This window comes from Cryptomeria japonica, chromosome 10 (genome assembly GCF_030272615.1).
Source record: "Cryptomeria japonica chromosome 10, Sugi_1.0, whole genome shotgun sequence".
NCBI classification, from domain to species: domain Eukaryota; kingdom Viridiplantae; phylum Streptophyta; class Pinopsida; order Cupressales; family Cupressaceae; genus Cryptomeria; species Cryptomeria japonica.
In genome coordinates, this window is record NC_081414.1 from 62,455,303 (window position 1) to 62,476,046 (window position 20,744).

General features: G+C 34.4%; 1 protein-coding gene and 1 pseudogene across 1 annotated transcript; both read left to right on the plus strand.

Moving 5' to 3' along the window:
- The first annotated feature begins 6,276 nt into the window (after positions 1 to 6,276).
- Positions 6,277 to 8,265, plus strand: LOC131029871 (shikimate O-hydroxycinnamoyltransferase-like; annotated as a pseudogene).
- Positions 8,266 to 17,473: 9,208 nt separating this feature from the next.
- Positions 17,474 to 18,100, plus strand: LOC131029935 (uncharacterized). Its single transcript, XM_057960624.2, has 2 exons — positions 17,474 to 17,788; positions 18,014 to 18,100. The coding sequence occupies exons 1-2, from the start codon at positions 17,474 to 17,476 to the stop codon at positions 18,098 to 18,100; spliced, it is 402 nt and encodes a 133-aa protein (XP_057816607.1).
- The last annotated feature ends 2,644 nt before the right edge of the window (positions 18,101 to 20,744 follow it).

Genomic DNA, 20,744 nt, shown 5'->3' on the forward strand with positions numbered 1-20,744 from the left:
CCAATGCAAATAATGACAAGAAGGATATTCAATCCCGTAAGAGATGGGCTCTTGTGAATCATTCCTTGTGAAAGATGGATCAAATAGATTGACTTGATACCAAATATTTAGTTGAGTCCAAAAACATGATATGTTTATTTTTAAAAAGTTATGCTATAATAAATATGGGGCTAGATCTAGCATAATAAGCTTATTTTACATTCCTTTTTTGTCCTTATTCTAAACATCTCTAGCATGGATGTTTATTTTAAAATCCATTCTCTACTTTGCATGTTATCTAGCAACTTTATGTTTCTCTTATTGCATGCATTGTGGTACTAGTAATAGCTAGTGCTTGTAGCAATAAAATGGGGGGAAGTTGGATTCTTTTTTTTCTAGAGATATGAGCTACTTATTATAGATTCTCATGAGAAAACATGAAGTTGACAAGTTCATTAGGGATACATTGGACATAATCCTAGTTCTTTGTTTGGGAAGAGCCACAAATATTTTTTGCATGCAACTTGATGAAATTGTAATCTTTCTTCTAGAATTCTTATCTCATTTTTAGAATCATAAGGAATGGTGGATGGATATTGGATATGTTGACAGTTTTTATTTTATTTTCTATACCAAGTTCATTATGACCACAACCTGCAAAATCTATATGTGAAGTGTCAATGTTTGTGTTAATAACTTTAATGGATGTCGATGCTAAACAAATCTAACTTTATAGATCAAGTATTTTGATATTACTTTGATACCTACTACAATCTTATTCTTTAATGAACACCATATGAAGATGGATTTGGGTATTGCATACTTCCTCTTTGAAATCAATTTTGTTGGATTTTTTTTTTTTCCTCTTTGTTAGTAAAAAATATAATAAAATATGTTGCACATATGTTGGTGGGAACTAATTTTGTAGTTTGGATTGAAAAAGATATTTATCATAAGTAATTGCATTGCAAATATATTATTTTAGAATTCAACGAGTCAATCTCATTATAAAATGCAATTATGGCTTAGTTATTGAATTCATTGTTAGAATTTAGAATAATATATGTTTTTTTATTTCATAAAATTTGATATCCTGTCTTCAATAGGACTAAAAACCATACTAAATGGATTCATGCATTCCCTCAAAAACAAGATTTTATTGATGTTGTATAGTAAAAATTAAAAAAATTAGTGATGTTTGATAGGATTTTTGTTCACAAATGTTTTTCCTCCTTAAACATGTACTAGTTATTTGATAATGGGTTTAACATTATGTTAGAAATTGCTTGTGATAATATTTTTCAGATTGGAGTTTTGGCTTTGTGTTGGGCCCTACTCATCTAATAAATTGATTATGATTCATTTATAATCGTTATTTAGGGTCACATTAGAATTTTGACCTTAGGTCATCAATCTTATAGCTTGGGATAAGTTTGTTTTCTAGTTTCTCACATTTCAACTAATTTTCTAGAAAATATTCAATTGACTTGTTTAATTGGATGTTCTTGGTTGGTGGTGAAATCCACAATTAATAGCAATAATAATAGTTGGCTTGCATTTTCACACTCAATCCACTCAATAATAGAGGTTGGGGGTCATGAGAATCCTCCTCATTATTCTCCTACACATTCAACTTCTAGTAGTTTATGTGATCTGCAAGCTTATTCTCGAATACCTTATTCAACTACCACTTACAAAACTATGGAGAAAGTGGAGGGGATCATTTTACTACCATTCCCTTGATGTGTAATGGTTATCTTTGTATTATATAGGTCCTCAGTAGGTCCCAAACAAAATATAAGAAAAGAATAGCTGAGCTAACTAGTTTTTGTCTAACCTACTTGCTCATAAGAGTAATTGGTGAAAGATTGAAGTCAATTTTAGTGGCATTATGCATTACTAAAACATACTTATTTTTGTTTTGTCTTTTGGTACTATAGATGGAGCAAAACTAACCACCCTAATCTACAAAGATCTAGGGGTTTCTATCCAAGAGTAGATCGATCTTTACCTTATGGTAGAGGATTGTTTTTCTCTTCCATGTAAATTAAATACAACCTTTCATGTTGTGTCTTGTATTGCAGTTAATTAAAAGAGTAGCCTCTGATGCCCCTTGGGACATGAACTTGGTACTCAGAAGGTTACAATGTTTTCACATTTGGAGTTCACCCTATCTAAATACTACTACTATTTATTCATTGTTTGTGCACACACTTATTTCAAACCCCAAACATTTCTTTTTCTTTTTCTTTTTGAACTTATAAAAATGGCATGAATGGCCAATTGTAAGTGCTAGTGTTATGATCCATTAAGTTTTCTTCATTTCTTCTGTTGGAATCAAGTTTTGGACTCATGACTTATATTGGCGATTGTAAACCTCATTTTTTGTAACATTCAAAGTAATAAATGTTAATAATTAGCAAATTAAAAAAATCAAGCTAATGAAAAAAAGTATTTTCAACATTACAAATAGATATAAAATACAAATTGGTGATCCTTAAAGCTTATGTCTCAAGTAAATAGCCTTATGGGAAGTTGTGGATATGGTGGACTGATTGCATTATGTAGTGCAACCTCTGGGATTTTAGAAGCCAACCCTTTGTTCATCTTTCTGGGAGAGGAAAAGGGATAGAAAGACATAACATAAATAAACCTAAATCTAAGGCAATACGCCAAAGGTTTTACAAAACTTTAAATTCCTCCTCAAGGTAATAAAAAACACCTCAAAAGAGCACAAAGTGTCATAGACTCTTTGTTGTTGGAAAGAGAGTAGAATTCTTAAGGGCGAAAGTCACAGGGAAGCGCCCACTAAGGTTCACTAGAATGTGAATTATTCCTATTATCTCAATACAATTCTTATTCCTTATAAATCTAGTTCACCAAATGACATAATATAAATCCCAATCACAAACGTTATAGATAATTGAAATAATACAAAACAAGATTCAATGACCTGTGTGCTTATGATGAAATCATAAAAACAATAACGTAAAAATTTATGGCTATAATCATTTAAGAATGACACAAAGACTTAAAAACATTCACAAAATAACAGTAAACATACAATAAAGGCGAATTCTACACAATCTAATATGTCTTCTTTCAATAATTAATCCAGGACAAAACTAAGCTTAGAGAGATAAAACTATATCCAAGTGCTCTTCTTTTTAAATTGGCGAACCCCTATTACATTGCACCCACAGACTTATATAGACAAATCTTCCAAAATTAAACATGGGTGTTGTTACTAAACAAGCTTCTACATATCCCCTATGTCATTCATCATTATAGTAACTATTATAAAAGTTCACAGGTGATGATTCTTGCTCCCTCCTATGCGTGATGTCATCTTTAGTTGATCCGTGTGGTGCGCTGGCATGTCTTTGTAGAATGAAGGGTCATGGTTTAGCTAGAAATTGCACCATGATGCCATCTGGCTCACCCTATGGTGATCTTCAACACTTAGAGAATTAAATCCCATGGATTACAATAAAGAATGCTAAATTAAAATAATGAGTCATGAAGCATTCCAATAATGTGAATGAATTTAAAATGAACAAAGTGAGCTTGGCCTTAGGTCGCTGTGGAGGAATCTACACAAATAATTTGCAAATTTATATTTTCTATTTCAAGAATATGTTTATGATCAATGTGCAAGTTTAGATCTTATTTTACTCATAATAAAAGTATTTGCACTATAAAATATTTGTCAATTACATGAATTCGTATTATTTGTTGTTTCAGAATCATTTAGATGATGTTTAGTGTTCTCAATTCTATATTCAACAAAAACCAATGTTCAACATATCCATGGACGTAGCATTCAATAATGCTACAATGACTCATATTAAGACTCACCACTTATTGTTGTATCAAGAAATGTAAATGATTAATAATGATTAGTACACACAATTGATGTTGTATCTTTTTTCAATAAAATATTTCAATTTATAAAACATTATTTATAAATTACAATCAGAATGACCTTTGCACGTCCTTTAGATACAAATGATAGTAAATAAAATATAAGCAAAAGGTTCATACTCTAAAGCCTCTTAACTGATCTTGTAAGTAGTTTCTCTCAAAATATCTAATTACCAACACTTGCATAGAAAGGACGTGTAACGGTTCCACCATAATAAAATATATGCTAAGCAATATAATAACGACTTAAAATAAAGAATGGAATATGAGATAGAATTTTATTTTTATTTAATAATTATATATTTAGGATAATACCTAAAATAAATACACTAGATTTATAATCTTGATCTTATATATATAGCTTAGATTTTTCACATTAAAATGATCTCCCACTAAAAAAATTAGAAGATGTTATTCAAGGTCACAATTCAATTTATTAGTGATAATCATTTAGAGTAGTCCACAATAAACATAAATTGGCAAATAAAGATGACATATGTCAATCTCATAAATTGTATAACCAATGTGATGAAAGGCAATTTACTTTACATAATTGATGATAAAAAAGACAGATTTTATCACAAGTTTCAATGGTAATCCAAGCAAATAGATTATGGCAATAAATTTGTAGCTTTTTCATTACAATTTAAAATCAATCATACATTTCGAACATTTTTTTAAAGTCCTTTTACACAAATAAAGATACAAATGGTGATCGAGTAAAGAAAATATAATTTGAATGAGGACTACAAATCTCTTTGTATTGGTTTGTGATTGTAAAGTGCCCACTTGCACACTACTATCTTCAATCTTCTAAACAATTTTTTTTAGTTTGATTGATTATAACATAAGCATATTTGTACACCAAATTTTAGTTCCTACCACACATGACAATATTTATGCATTCCCCTGGTTTTTTAAATGTCAAAGCATCAACCAATGAAAGAAAAGAATTAAAATAGGTTGACCAAATTTCTTAATGTTTATATTTTTTCAAATTTATTTCAAAATACACAAGTTACTTTAGCTATTATTCTAGTCTTATTAGTATGATGTAAGCATTTAGCTATTCATTGATTTTTTCTGACATTTTTCAAACAATTGTATTTTACAAAAGTACCACTATTACATACCGGTAACTATTTTGTCCTATTTCTTTGGACAATACAATAATTGATAAAGCCATTTAATTTTAATAATAATTTAAAAAATACATAAAATTTTAAATATCAAACATATAAAAAAGTTAAATGTGTAGCTATAATTAATCAATTTATATAATCATGAGATAATATTATTAATATAATATTATATATATATATATATATATATATATATATATATATAAATAAATAGATAATAATATAATAAGTAATAAATAATGTAATATAATTTATACATATTCATTAAATAATAACATTATATTAGTTTTATACAAATTAAATATAATTAAATAATTAATACTTATTTTTATATATAATCATCAATATTAAATAATATAATAACAATTATAAATAATAATAGATAAATTATTAATAATTAATATTATAACAAATAATTATTACATATATTTATTATTATGATATTTAATTAACTAACAATAATAGCTATATAACTATTATAATTATATATTAATTAATTTTAATTTAATAATTAAAAATTATTGTATATAGAGCTTTGATTCTAATTTGACACACTTTTATTAACAAAACCTCTACAACATATATCTATTTTTTTAATACACATTGGGGGAAGCGCACCAATAGCCATTATAGCTAACTTCGTGTACGATTTTTTTTTTGTTGTTGTCTCCGCATGCGACTTAACTTGTTTTTGGCTTTCGGGTAGTAACGATGCTCCGTTATGCATGTAAGGGTCAAACAATACACTTTTCAAAGTGTTGTATGATATTTGCTTAAAGATGCCCCAATAACTGTGCACTTAAAATTGTCAATACTTATACACAAATGCCTCAATAGTAGTCGTGTGCTTGGGTACCAATAAAGGTGCACAAATGGGTCAATTATGGTCCAAAAAAATAAAAAATGAGCGACTATTGGTACATGTGAAATTTATTAATGAGCTTTTAGTCATTTGTTTTTTGGTTTTTTTAAAGTTACTAATTGAAGGGTTGGGTGTGCAAGGAGTTAATGGTCATTGGATTATGGACTGTAACTGGTGCTCCTATTGGATCATATGTTCATAAATATTGACAATTTTAAATGCACTATTATTGGAACATCTTTAAATAAATATTGGACGAACTCTTGCCTGAATCCAATAGTACCAAAAACCAAAACAATAACTAGACTACAAACAATTAAATACATACAAAAATATGTATTCAGTATGCTATTGGGCTTTCTTCTCCCATGCTCTGTGACTTTTGTAGGCACCACTTCATGAAGCTCAGCAGCCATTGTATTTCTGTCAGTGCATTGCAAAGAAATCTGTTGCAAAAGTAGATTTGAAACGTATTTAAAAAGGATTCTGGGCCGTTTTAGAGTCGGCAGGACTTAGGACGGTGGTAAAGGTGAACAAAATAATTATATTTGCATTCCTTAAAAAACTGCAATCTGATAGAGCACCAGTGAATCTTATCTGATCGACCTTTATACCGCATTTACTTCATAGCAATCCAATCTACTAGCAGGTTTAGTAAATTTAGGTCCAAAGTGTTATATATTCATTATGCTTGTGTGTTCGAGCAATGGAGGCACCTGCACGAAATGGAGGAAGCGCAGGTGACAGTGCTGGGGATATCCACAGTCGCTCTGGCTGTCCCATCATGTAGGCAACGCATGTTTCTTTCGAACCTTGACCTATTTTGGCTTCCAGCCAGCAAACCTCAGAGGCTTCTCTTCTACAGATTGTTGCCCACAAATGAATTTTCTTCAATCGTAGACAGCCTGAAGAAAAGCCTCTCATCAGTTCTGGTTCATTTCTATCCATTTGCAGGACAGCTGGTCATTGGGCAAGAATCGGGCAGACCAGAGATTGATTGCAACGATGGCGGAGTGGAATTTGTGGAAGCGTTAATGGATATGCCTTTCAAGGACCTGGAAAAAGAGGAATTTCAGCGAAAGCCCTTTTTCAAAACCCTTGTCCAAATCGTGCATCCTTACCAGCAGCACGAAATTTACAATACACCCCTTCTTTCAATTCAGGTAAATAGCTTCAATTTTAGTTGAAATGTGAGACATGATCTAAATGTTTCGTATCATTTTTTGGGGGGTTTTCAATTCAAATCAATGGTTATTGCAGGTCACGAGATTTGAGGGAGGGGGAATTTGCATAGGAACCGCATTTCATCATATTGTAGCAGACGGAAATTCGTTTTGGCATTTTATGAAATCGTGGGCAGAGTGCAGCAGAAACCTCCCTGTTTCGAAACCCCCGCTCCACATTAGGACAATGTTCAGATCAACACAGGAGACTGCGGTGAGGATATCTTACGAAGCTCGTCAAGGGATAGACGGTGCGCAGATTTACAAGTTCATGCGAGTCAATCTGGAGGCAGAGCACACAAAAGGAATTAGTGCCAGCTACACACAGAAGCCTGAAAATGGTATCTGGAAACAGAGACAGGATACAAAACGTTTTGTTTTACAGGAGAGAAAATCGCAGCTTTGAAAGAACGAACTGGTGCGACTACTTCATTTATTGCAGTGGCCTCACAATTCTGGAGATGCGTAGTCAAGGCTCGAGAGATTGCAGAGGAAGAGCCCGTTTATTTCGCTGTGCTGGCTGATTGCAGAGGTCATGTGAAACCGCCTCTGCCATTAACATATTTTGGAAATTGCTTGTCTTTCTGTGTGGCCAAAACTACAGCCCAGAAATTACTGAGGGAAGACGTCCGCTTTGCTGCTGGTGTTATTGAGGAACTAATCTCTGTCTGCACTGCAGGAGATGAGGTTAATAATATGATTGAGTGGGTGGAATCCGGGGGTAGGGATGTTGTGGATTTACTTAGGGGAATCGGCTGGAAAAATGGTACAAGTGTGAGTAGTTCTCCGAGATTTCCAGTTTATGAGATTGATTATGGATGGGGGACGCCATTGAATGTGCAGGCGGCGTCCTTGAATGTGATCGGAGGCATGTTTGTGGATGGTCTGAAAGATGGAAGCATTCTTGTGTCCACTCGCCTTCCTCCCCGCCAGATGGAAACCCTAACAGAAATCCTCTTTCTCCCAACATACTCAATTCACATTACCACAAACTTGATTCACATTGCAGGATTTATTTCTGAAACTTCTTTGTTTGTAATCTATTGAATCATGAGGCCACATAGTTCTCTATTGAATTACGAGGGCCACATTTTTTTCAATTAGATTTTTAGTGGGATCAAAATTTGCAACAAATTTTACAGCCCGAATTTGATCAATCGATTAAAAAAATTAAAACCCAGTGAAAACTAGCACTTGCACTTTTAGGAGGTTGCACTTTTAGTAGGTCCAAAGAATACACCTATAAGAAATAAAAAGTAAAATATAAATTAATTTTAATATTAAAATATAAATCTATATCTGTATTTTTGTATAATTTAATTAGATACATAATGTTGTTGAATCTTTTTCATTTTTTATTTTTTTGAACAATTAATACCTATTTTTTATTAATCTAAGTTACATAAGAATGTCTTTTGAAAGTTTTGACAATTGTATACATTGAACCACAAGATTTGTCAATGAGAAAATCATAATTTGTAACTATTTCATTACGTAAAGATAAAAAAATTTTTTTTTGAAAAAAAGATAAGAAGTTTAATTTTTTATTTTTCTTTAAATAATTAGTTTTAATATTTTTTTTTCTATTAAAGAAGGAAATAGTTAAATTATACATACCTAATCTTGTTATTGTGAGAGCAATTGGAGGCATGCTTCCTCTTTATTTCTAAAAGTGTTCTATCATTTGTTTTCATTTTGAAATAGCAATCAAAGGAAAATGTAGACTCTATGCAAAGGCTTTTTATGGATTTGATTCTAGACATTGTTGTAAATGTGAGGCCTTCTCTTTTAATTTTACTAATATTAATTGTGGTTTTATTTAGTATGAAGCCTTATGATATGCGTATAATGAGACAATATCAAGAAACAAATCTTACCAAATTGTTTCTAATTAATCTCTAAACCATTTCAAAACCTCTAAATTAAATTTTTTTGAAAAAAATGCACTTATTCAAATAAATATAATCACTAGCAAAGATTTCTCATTTTTCTCATGAGCTTGCAAGATTCGCTCACAAAAAAGCAAGCAAATTTGAAATAATCTTTCCTTCATGCGTCATTTGTTGTTGCAATTTAGTTTTCCCTTGCCATTGGTCTCTCTTTGATTTGAAGTTGCCCCTACCCACAAGTGAAAGATGACCAAATTTGGAATTATAATAGTCGGATTTTTTGTAATGCAGCGAGCAAAAGGGGCTCCTGATTATAAGAATGTTCTTTCTAAGAGCATTTTACTTTTCAAGGGCCAGTTATTTGGTCCTTTGCCTCCAAACCAAAGACTTACTTAGAGGAGAGATGGATCTTATCAAAATATAGGTTGCTTAAATGCTTTAGACACTTTTGAAACTTTTTCAAAGTTTATCAGATGGATGTGAAATCAACATCTTTAAATGGAGAATTGAAAGAAGAAGTTTACATTGAACCAAATGGATTTAAGTTGAAAGGGGTAAAAGCACAATATGTTGTGTCACACTTTATAAATGAAGTGGTCAACACAACTAAAATTATTTAACTTTGACCACATAAAAGTGACATTTCTAAAATGAATTTCAAAATGATGCAAACTGATCAAATGTAGAAATTTTAATGAAATTTATGTCTGTTATTTTTAAAATTTTGACATTTTTTAAAAATACTGAAAATTAGGGGTTCTAGGTGTCACCAAAAAAAATGAGAATGATCTTATTTTTTTCTGATTTTTATTTTCCAAATAGAGAACATATATATGCAGTGTTAAAAAAATCAAATTAAATTTTGATATATATATTTTTTTCGTAATAATATTTTGAAGTCCAACATAGCTTAATTTGGTAGTTTTCATTCAGTGTCACTTTTTGACTACTACATTTATCATTATCAAAAAATAAAACCCCTTTTGGAGAAGATTCTCTCATTTAGTGAAAAATATATTTTGAATTTTTTTTTTAATATCATTTAATATATATTTTTTAAATTTCTAATTAGCTTCTTTTTGAACTTTAAAAACCTATTTGCAATGTTTAATTAATAAAAAATATTAAAAATAATCAAAATACTAAAAAAATTATATGACTAGATTCGTGACTTTGAGTTGTCAAAAAGGATATTTTATTACTTTTGTAAAAAAAAAATTCTTCCTGAAGAAAAATAGGGCAGAAGTTAAAATATTTTGAAATGCAGAGTTTTTGAGCTTTTTGGTGCCACAGTAGATGACACCTAGGCTAGTTCGGTCAAATTGAGTCCGACCAAACTAAGTTTAGCCGAACTCAGTCCAACTGGATTGCCTTAGTTCAGCCGAACTCAGTCAGTCCGAACTACTTCATGCCAGTTTGGGTCCCCCAACTAACTAGGGGACAAAGTGTCATTTTTTTGTCTTTTCACAATTTCAATCGAATAGGTTAACAGGGTTAACTTGTTCAGTTCATTTAAACGTATTTTTGTGGATAACTTTTAAAAGGTATTTTTTATTCAATTTAATATTTTTTAATGTTAATTTTTAATTTATTAATATAAATAATGTTTCAATATTTATATTATGTGTCTACAATTAGATGTAAAAATATTAAATTGGATAAAAGTGACACAACATTGAGTTTTTACCCATATTTTCTTTTAAATAATGCTAAAAAATTATTAAATTTGTCTAGATGTCTATTTGTCTTTTCCTTTCTAGTTTAATTAGGCTCACATCTTTATTTCATTTCGTGGTTAATTAACTTGCTTATGATAACAAAAGTATCAGAGCTCCCCTCATCTTCCATTGGATGTTGGGTGTAAGAGAAACTTTAATCATCTTCTTTTTAGGTTGAAGGGCTTGCCCTCCCGAGATGCCCATAAGGTTGGGTGAGAAGGGAATGACCCAAGTGGTACTTCTTCAATCTGCTATATAAATTAATACATTAGGCAAAAGTATGACTTGGTGAAGTTGGCCTATCCAATAGGTTTCCTCAGTATCCACACTTGTGTGAGATGCGTAAAAATCCTCTTATGAGGACTAGGATAGATTCTTAAGTGGATCACCGTCACATTGTGATGCAGGAGCATCCTCGGTTGATGAACAATATTGCATCAACAAAAAAACATTTTCCTTTTTGTTTTGTTTTCTATTTGCAGTTTCAGTTTTCCTTTCTTTGTGTCTCGGTTTTGGCTCGCCGGATCCTATGGAGTTGGATTCTACTTGAAGACTTGATCATCTTTCTTGCTTCTAGACCACATCGCATTTGGATCATCTTCCGCCAAGATATCGCTATTGATTTCCATGACAGTTTCTTGTTACTGGTTGTTCCTTTGTTACCGATTGCATGAGACCTATTCTAGTGATCTACCAGAACCTATTTTGAAGCTTGTGGAGCCTTGGGCATTGATTTTGATGTTCCTTGACGTGTGACTAACCTTTTCCTGTGATCTACATTTCATCCTTTTTATTTTTCGAAGGAATCTCTTGGCGGAGGCCAACCTTGTTTATTTTGCACGTTAGGTCTTGTTCTTCAGGTTTTGATCCCTCTTGGGCCGACTGGATCCTTTTGATCAATACAGACACACACACACACACACACACACACACACACACACACACACACACACACACACACACAAAATTACGCATTAGAATGCAATCAATTAGAATTAAGGAGAGAATCAAGTAGCTAGACTGTGTGTAGAAGATAGATCATAAGATTCAAGGTCCCGATTGTGACCTATTCTACCAGGCCTGTGAGCAGGTATGTTGTAACTCGGTTGGATGTAATCAATTTTCATGCAATAAAACTATCTTTTCTGCATTGCCTCCATCATATCTTTGTGTTTCCATTGTGTTTACTCTTGTTGACTGGTCCAGATTGATCTCTTTGAGGTCCCTCCTCACTGGTGACTACTTCACATTGATAGGCACCAAGGATCGCTGAAGTTACCCCACTAGACACCTTAGAGTAGTGGCCCACCCTTTTTTTGACCGAACATCGCAATAATTTCAGTGCAAGGGGATAACTAGTTTTCCCCACAAGATACTCACCATAAGGCTCCCGTGAGATGATGCAAAAATCCTCGGCTTATCATAAGCTACTTGTAGCTTTTTGGGGAGAGCGTCATTGGGTCATTCTTCCAATCCTAGAGGCCCCTAATTGTCCTCTCATGAAAAAGGAAAAATTAGTGAATACACCCCTCAAGGTGTCCCTACACTTGAGCTAACGGAGATTCCAAGTTGTGGGTTGAAGTTATCACCATGAGAATGTTGACCTTAGGATAAGAAAGTGTTTGATGTGTTTTTGATTGTGTTTAGACCTGTGGAAATTGGGCTGAATTTGTCCTATGAAGATACACATTGACATTAATTTTTGGACTATCACTAGTTATAACAAGCATTTTGTTTTCTTGTTTGCGATGTTTGATCTAACTGGCTACAAAAAACTGTGTATGTTTTTCTATGTATATATGTATGTACATGTGTGTATGTATGTGTGTGTGTATGTATGTATGTATCATGTATATTTGTCTACATGTGTGTGTATGTGTGTACGCATGGGTATGTGCACAAAGATGGTGGTCAGAAAAATGGACACCACCCAAAAAAAACATGGAAAAACAACTAGTGCGTACATGGTTTTAAATTTTGAAATTCCCGCGTACGCGCTTAAGTTTGTTCTTCTCGAGCCTAGAAAAGGTAGCGCGTACGTGTTGCTTTTAGGAAAATGAGTGCATACGCGCTATGCCTAGGAAAATGAGCGCGTACGTGCTAGTCATAGGAAAATGAGCGCGTACGCGCTGCTCATAGGAAAATGAGCGCATATGCGCTAATAATCCAAATATAACTGCGTATGTGGTGTCTGTTAAAAAAAGTTATAAAAAAAAACTGGGTCTCATTTACCCGTGAATAGCGCGTTTTACTTCTTTTTTTCCATTTCCTCTCCTAAACCGTGAACGGGGTGCTAGATTTTTCCTCCAAGATATGGATCAAGGTTAGTTTTTGTTTATTTTTGTCTTTCTTTCCCGTTTGTTCAATTTGTTTTACATTTTGAATTTAATTTCATTAATTTTGATTAGGTTTTTTCATTTTTTGTTTCAAAAACCAGATTCTTCTAATCCACAACAAGAACAACCAAATGCACCTCTTGAAAACCCACAAGAACAACCAAATGCACCTCTTGAAAACTCACAAGAACAACCAAATGCACCTCCTGAAAACACACAAGAACAACCCTCAATTCCTCCTTTTGACCGCACAACCGAAACACAGGAGCAATTAATTAATCAGTTAGGAAAAAATATGTCTAAAATCAATAGATTGATTGTTAAATTGAAAACTTCTGAACTTGAGAATCATCAATTTCTCGCCACTAGCCTAGAAACATTAGCTAGTGGTGCCATAGTTGTTTCCACACAAATTACCAAATGGGGAAGCTTTAGGGATAGGTGTCATCAATTCTATGCCGATGGGCTATCATACGATGGAGTAAAAAACAAAAATATTACTAAACAACAAATATGTGCCCTTTTCGTTGATCCCAAAACTGGTCAGTCATTACCTCTTAATGCAAAGAGGTTTCCCATACATTGGTGTACCAATGTGCAGATGAAGAATATTTTTTGGCAGAGGTGGTGGATGGTCTTTGATGATCCACCTTGTAATAATTTTGAGGTGCCATTATATTTTTTGAGAGAAGTATATTGTGAGTTTGTGCTCAATGTGCACCCAAACTATTTTGACATGAGAGAGTTCCATGGTAGAGGTGGTGGCTCTGCCCAAGATAGACCTGGAGCTCGTAGGCGATTACCCGCGGAGAGTCACTGCCTCCTAGTACCCAAACCCAAGGTGCATCAGGTTGTCCTAGTAGAGCTGAAAGAGTCGATGGAGCTACAGACTCTTCAGGCGGCTACAACATTGACTAGTGCCATCATCTAGCATGGGACGTCATTAGCACACCCTATTGTATTGGATGATGAGCCATTAGGTGGCGACAAAGAGCCCATTCAACATATGTGTGTCAGTTGCTCGGGGATATGCTTGGGGATAGATGATGCAACCGATGCAGATGGATCCTCATCTCATCTATGCACGATTTGTGGGAGTAGATGGCAGGCCCACACGACTGAGGATTTCATGTTGACAAATGAGTTGATGGACATGGTGTTTGCCCATGAGCGAGAGACACAAGTGTGTTGATTTGAATTCATAGCATTTTATTTATCAGTCACTTTAAATTTGTAATTACATAAATAAATTTTCATTTATACATCGATTTAAATTGAGACAAATAATATGCATTTCAGGATGCAGCAGTGGTATCCTATACTCCTCCCCCAATTACTATAGCTGCAACTTCGATGCCTGAGGTATAAATTTTGTAACATGTTAGAATAGAATAGTACACTTTGAATTCAAAAAAATACAAGATATACTAACTATCTTTAATGCTTGGTCCAATTTTTGGTTTGTAGGTGTTGACAGGGGACGAAATGTCCCAGATTGATGACATCACACTCTCAGGAATCAATTTTGGCCTTCAAGGCTATACGGTATCATATTTTGTACAAACCTTTTTATGTATTGTTTTGACGGAATATGCAAGTCATTTCATTTTAGATTTTTAAAATTATGTTTAATTTATTATCTGTACTAATATCTCATGTTAATTTTGTTTTTTTAGGGTACCCCCTCCACGTCTAGGGCTCATCCTAAGAAAAAGAATTCCTCGAAGATGCCAAAATATGGGAAGAAGGTAATTGAACACATTTTTAGTTGTACAATTGTTTGAAAATTTTGAAATCAAGTATTAGTTGGGTTTTGTAGATTGATTAGTGTTTTTTGTCTATTTTACATGTACAATGACCATTGAGCTATGTGGATTTGTTGAATGCACTTGATTCGCCCGTGGATCAAGAGAGGGCGAAGGTATGTATTTCTACTTTATTTTCTTGATTTCATGATTATATGCACACGTAGATGTGAACTTGTGATATATTATAATCTTATAATTTTTTCATACAAGAAATATCGATACCTATTTCATCAATGGTGAACCCTCCTCTATGCACTGGAGAAGCATCTCAGGATCCAGTAAACTTTTGTTTGATATGTAAAATTAATTGTTTTTAACCTTCAATACTTATCATTATATTAATTGTATTTAATCTTTGAACATTATTTGTATAGGTAATAGCGATAGTTTCTACATCGATGGTGAGCCATCCTCAGTCCATTAGAGAAGCATCTCAGGCATAGGTACATCATTGTTCTCTATATTATAGCTTTTAAGTGTTTTTGATATATTTATGTTAGTACATTTAATCTGCAATAGACCCCTTCGTGGTACCACCATAACGTGGATCCATTTAAGTATGTCTTCAAGAAAACTCCTAAGAGTGACAAGGAAAGGAGAGCGAAGACATTAGCTCCTAGATCAGCTGATGAGGTAATCTACATTTCAATTGCAAAGGAATTAAAGTTAAATGCATAGTTATGTTGTTAATTGTGAACTATTTTCTACAAAAGAATTCGAACTTGGCTTTTGAATTGTGGTTTTCCAGCCATCTATAGAGCCGTGTACTGCATCAAAGAGGCTTGATTTTGATGATCCACCACAAGTTTAGGATCATATAGTGTTAGTTTTGGTCATAGAATGACCAATACATGTAGATATATTCTACATTTTTATTGTATATCGATTTGGACATAGCATATGCCACATTTTTGTAATACTTGTATTGACTTGGCAGACATGCCTTTTTTTATATATATAAATATCGATATTCGATCCAATAAATGTGTACTGAGTTCATTATTTTGTATTCGTTGTATTTTGTGGTTGTCCTTTTATAAATTTAAATGAATATTTGCATATGTAATCAACAATATGAATATAAACAACAAAAATCGACAATATGAATATAAAAGTGCCATCCTTGAAGTGGTGGTGGATAAAATTTACAGGAGTATCTTTGAATGCATCAATGGTATTGATGATGGACCAGTTGCTAAAGAAGACTTCAATGACAGGTGGAAGCTCTCCACTACCAAACCTAGTAAGGAGAAGGGTAGAGAAGGTCTTGTTTGGTGTTTTCCACCTCAGGGATGGCTAAAGGCCAACTTTGATGGGGCTTCTAAGGGGAATCCGGGTAAAGCTGGTTATGGGGGCATTGTCAGAAATTTGCTGGTAGTTGCCTAGTGGTGGTTGCTAGTCCTTTGGGGAGTCATATCAGTCATTTTGCTGAAGCCTCAGCTGCGCTGAACACTCTTATTATAGCTAAGAACCTAAATCATGTTAAATTATGGCTTGAGGGAGACTCACTTAATATCATTAAGTGTTTGAAGGGGGAGACAAAGCCATCGTGGTCCATTGAAAACATTATTTTTAAAGCTAGGGAAATCATTGCTAGTTTTAAATCAATTATCATTGAACATGCCTTTAGAGAGAAAAATATGGTGGTGGACTGTCTGGCGAACCTAGGCGTTAACTCCAATTCTCAAATAATTTGGCACGGGGAAGATACTAATTTGAGTATTAAAGAGCTCCTCAGAAAGGATAGATTTATGGGGAAAGAAGGATCCCATAATCATGATAGATTATATGAGTAATTTATGCTTTGATGGTAAGGTTATGATTACCTGGCAAAGTGGCAGAATCCCAATCAAATATAATATCACTTTGCACACTTTGTGGGTCATCTTTTCCAAAATCTTGAGAGACAATGGGAAGAAAGTTTTGAGTTTGCAGAAGAACAGAGGTGAAAGTCTGAAATTGAATATGGGAGGAGATTTAAGGAGGGAGGAACCAGACAACACATCCAGATGGAAGGACATGCCGAAAGTTTGGGTGAAGCTAGAAAAAGGATCCCTTACGAGTTTCATGGAGAAGCTGGTTGATTATGACAAAGGTAGGGTTAATCTTGTTGTCTCCAAAATCTTTGAAAATTGGTGTAATGGGTCCTTTAAAATCTATGGTGTTAGGTTCAAATTGGATGCCGACCTCATCGCGACTATGACAGGTATGTCCCACTCCAGGCTTAATTTCTTTAGAGATCTCAAGGTTTCCAATAATGTGGTAAATTTGTTCTCGCATAAGGAAAAGGAGAGGGCTAAAATTGGAAAAGCCACAGGGGGTTATTACGAAGCCTCCAACATCAAGAAAATATGGGGCTGGGTTTTGAATGCCATAATGGAATACATAACTATTGAGGGTCTCTTTTCCAGGGCCCACACTTATCACTTTGTGTTATTAAACCACTTTAGACATGAGAAATAGGTATCCCTATCCTACTATCTCTTCAGGTCCCTTTCTAGGTCTCTCAATAAACACAACAAGAATCCCTTGAATCCGGTGCTCCATTGTGGGCTTTTGCTGCTCATTTATGAGCACTATAAAACCCTTACCATGCTAGAAAATAAGAGGTTATCCGCTTCTCCAGGGAAAGGCAAGAGAATGCTGGAAGAAGGGGAACCTAGCAAGGAGGAGGCTACCTCCAGGGAAAAAAGCAAGAGTGCCATTGGGATGAAAGCCCATAAAGATAAGAATGACATAGAGGAAACTGGAAAAGAGGGCAATGAAATGGAAACAAACGAGTCAGAGGGTGAGGACAGCTGGAAAGATGAGGATGTGGGTGCAAAGCATGAAGAAGGTGAGAATGAGTCCAACAATGATAGCCCAATTCACAGTGCCAGCCCTGGCAACGACAACAACCAACCTATGGTGGATGTGGATGACAAGGATAATGAGGAAAAATATTTGAATTCTGAGAGGGAGAAGAACAAGGAACCTAAGAAGGATATGGCAAAGGATAGTTTGAGTGAGGAAAAGGAAAGTGCTGGAGAAGGGTTATTCTTGGATAACCTTAAAAAACTCACTGAGGCCATATTGGGTTATGACAGATGCACTTATGAACTATTCAAGAACCTGGACAAAAATGGGAAATAGATGGATGACAAAAGGAAGGAAGATGATAGGGATCAAAAGCAGTGGAAGAAGGAAATGGAGGAGAAAGTTAATAAAATGGCTGCTTAGATTAACTTGTTGGAAGAAGGGAAAGTGGCAATGAAAAACCTACTAGGTATTATCCTGAATATCTTGTCTGCTGTCACAAAAAACCTTGAGGATATTTTGAAGGTCCTTGATAATTCCAGCTCTCCCAAATCGGTGGTGGACCTCGACATGGATGAAGATGCTATCGATATTGGAAGTGGTGAAGCTACACGGGGTGGAGCTGGAAAGAGAACCAGAGCGAGTGTCAAGAAAGATGCTGCTGTGTCTGCTAAGGAGATCCCTAATCTTAGGGAAAATATCAAAGACCTGTATGGGATTAGAAATAACTTGGCTAATGCCCTAAAAAATATTAATTAGTTCCTTTTGTCGGGTCTTACCAGATTTTGTTGGTTTTTTGGGGCTTTAGCTGGTTTTCTCTAGTTATTTTGCTGGATTTTCTTGGGTTTGTTCCTCCTAGTTTCTTAATTCTTTTATCTTGTAAGGTCCTTTTGTAAAGGGTTTCAGGGTCCCTTCAAAACCTATTTTTACCTTAATAAAAAGCATTGCAATCGTGGAATATGATTTGATAAAATTTCTAAAATGTTGAAATAACCCTACAAAACTCCTTGTATTTAGTTCATTATTGTGTATTTGCTATATTTGGTGGCTGCCCTTTTATAAATTTAAATGAATATTTGCATATGTAATCAACAATATGAATATAAACAACAAAAATCAACAATATGAATATAAACAACAATACGTGTTTGGTGCGAGAGCACCCTCATGCTCGCAATGGTCAAATTTTGTTCGTCATGTGCACAAACTAACATCGTGAGCACGTTCAAGTGGGTAGGTTTATGCTAGAAATGCCCCTAACATGCATCCCAAAGCACCAGAACATCGAGAGTCATACCATACTGGTGTGATCTCTCAAGTGCCCTGAGTCCAAAAAATTGTCAAAATTTGACGGACTGTTTCTTCAAATCCAACACACATATGGTCAATCTGTTTGAGCCTCTGGGCTTGCGTGAGGTTCCTCTACAATGGAATATCTCAATTTTTGATGAGTCAAAGCCATTTTCAATTGGTAGCATTCTTTCGTATGCTGCAAAAACTGTTAGTTGCATGCAATGCAAAGTTGCCAGATTGGCTAGAATTGATTCAGTTTGTCATGTACACAAACCAATGTCATGAGTAGGTCTGGGTGGGTAGGTTTACGCTAGGCATGCCCCTATCATGGATCCCAAAGTGCCAGAACATCAAGAGTCATACCATACTGGTGCGATCTCTCAAGTGCCTTGAGTCCAAAAAAATGTCAAAATTTGACGGACTGTTTCTTCAAATCTAGAACACATATGGTTGATCCATTTGAACTCGTGGGGTTGAGTGAGGCTCCTCTACAATGTCCTATCTTATTTTTTGATGAGTTTGAGCCATTTTCAATTGGTAGCATTTTTTTGCCTACTGCAAAAATCGTCAGTTGCATGCAATGCAAAGTTGCCAGATTGGCTAGAATTGATTCGGTTCGTCATGTGCACAAACTGATGTCACGAGAACGTTTGAGTGGGTAGGTTTATGCTAGGCATGCCCCCATCATGCATCCCAAAGTGCTAAAACGTCAAGAGTCATACTGTACTAGTGCGATCTCTCAATTGCCTTGAGTCCTAAAAAATGTCAAAATTTGATGGACTATTTTTTCAAATCCAGGACACATATGGTCGATCCATTTGAACCTGTGGGGTCACATGAGGCTCCTCTATAATGGCCTATCTCAATTTTTGACGAATCCGAGCCATTTTCAATTGGTAGCATTTTTTCGCCTGCTGCAAAAACCGTTAGTTGCATGCAATGAAAAGTTACAAGATTGGCTAGAATTGATTCGGTTCATCGTGTTCACAAACCAACATCGCAAGTACATTTGAGTGGGAAATTTTACACTAGGCATGCCCCTGTCATGCATCCCAAAGCGCTGGAACGTCAAGAGTCATACCATACTGGTGCGATCTCTCAAGTGCCTTGAGTCCAAAAAATTGTCAAAATTTGACAAACTGTTTCTTCAAATCCAGGACACATATGGTCAATCCATTTGAACCTATGGGGTCGTGTGAGGATCCTATACAATGACCTATCTTGGTTTTTGACGACTCTAAGCCATTTTCAATTGGTAGCATTTTTTTGCCTACTGCAAAAACTGTCAGTTGCATGCAATGAAAAGTTGCAAGATTTGCTAGAATTGATTCGGTTTGTTGTGTACACAAATTGAAGTCACAAGCGCATCTAGGTGGGTAGTTTTATGCTAGGCATGCCCCTGTCATGCATCCCAAAGCACCAGAACGTCGAGAGTCATACCCTACCGACGCAATGTTGAAGTTGCTTGACAACTTTTTTGACAACAATGACAATTTTTGCTGAAATTGTATTTAGTCTCAATCTATGACCCCTATGACCCAATAATGACTCAAATAATTCTCCATGATTATACAAGAATCAAGAATGCTCATGATTGACCAAGGACACATCAAATATACTCAAAACATAGTCACAAAACATTGACACACAAAATAGTCACATATTATTTAAAAATTTGCCTCTAAATATGGTCAAATCAACTCTTGGCTATTTGATTATACAAAAAAATGTCTTACAAATCATCTCATGGGCTTTTATACAAAATTTGGCATTA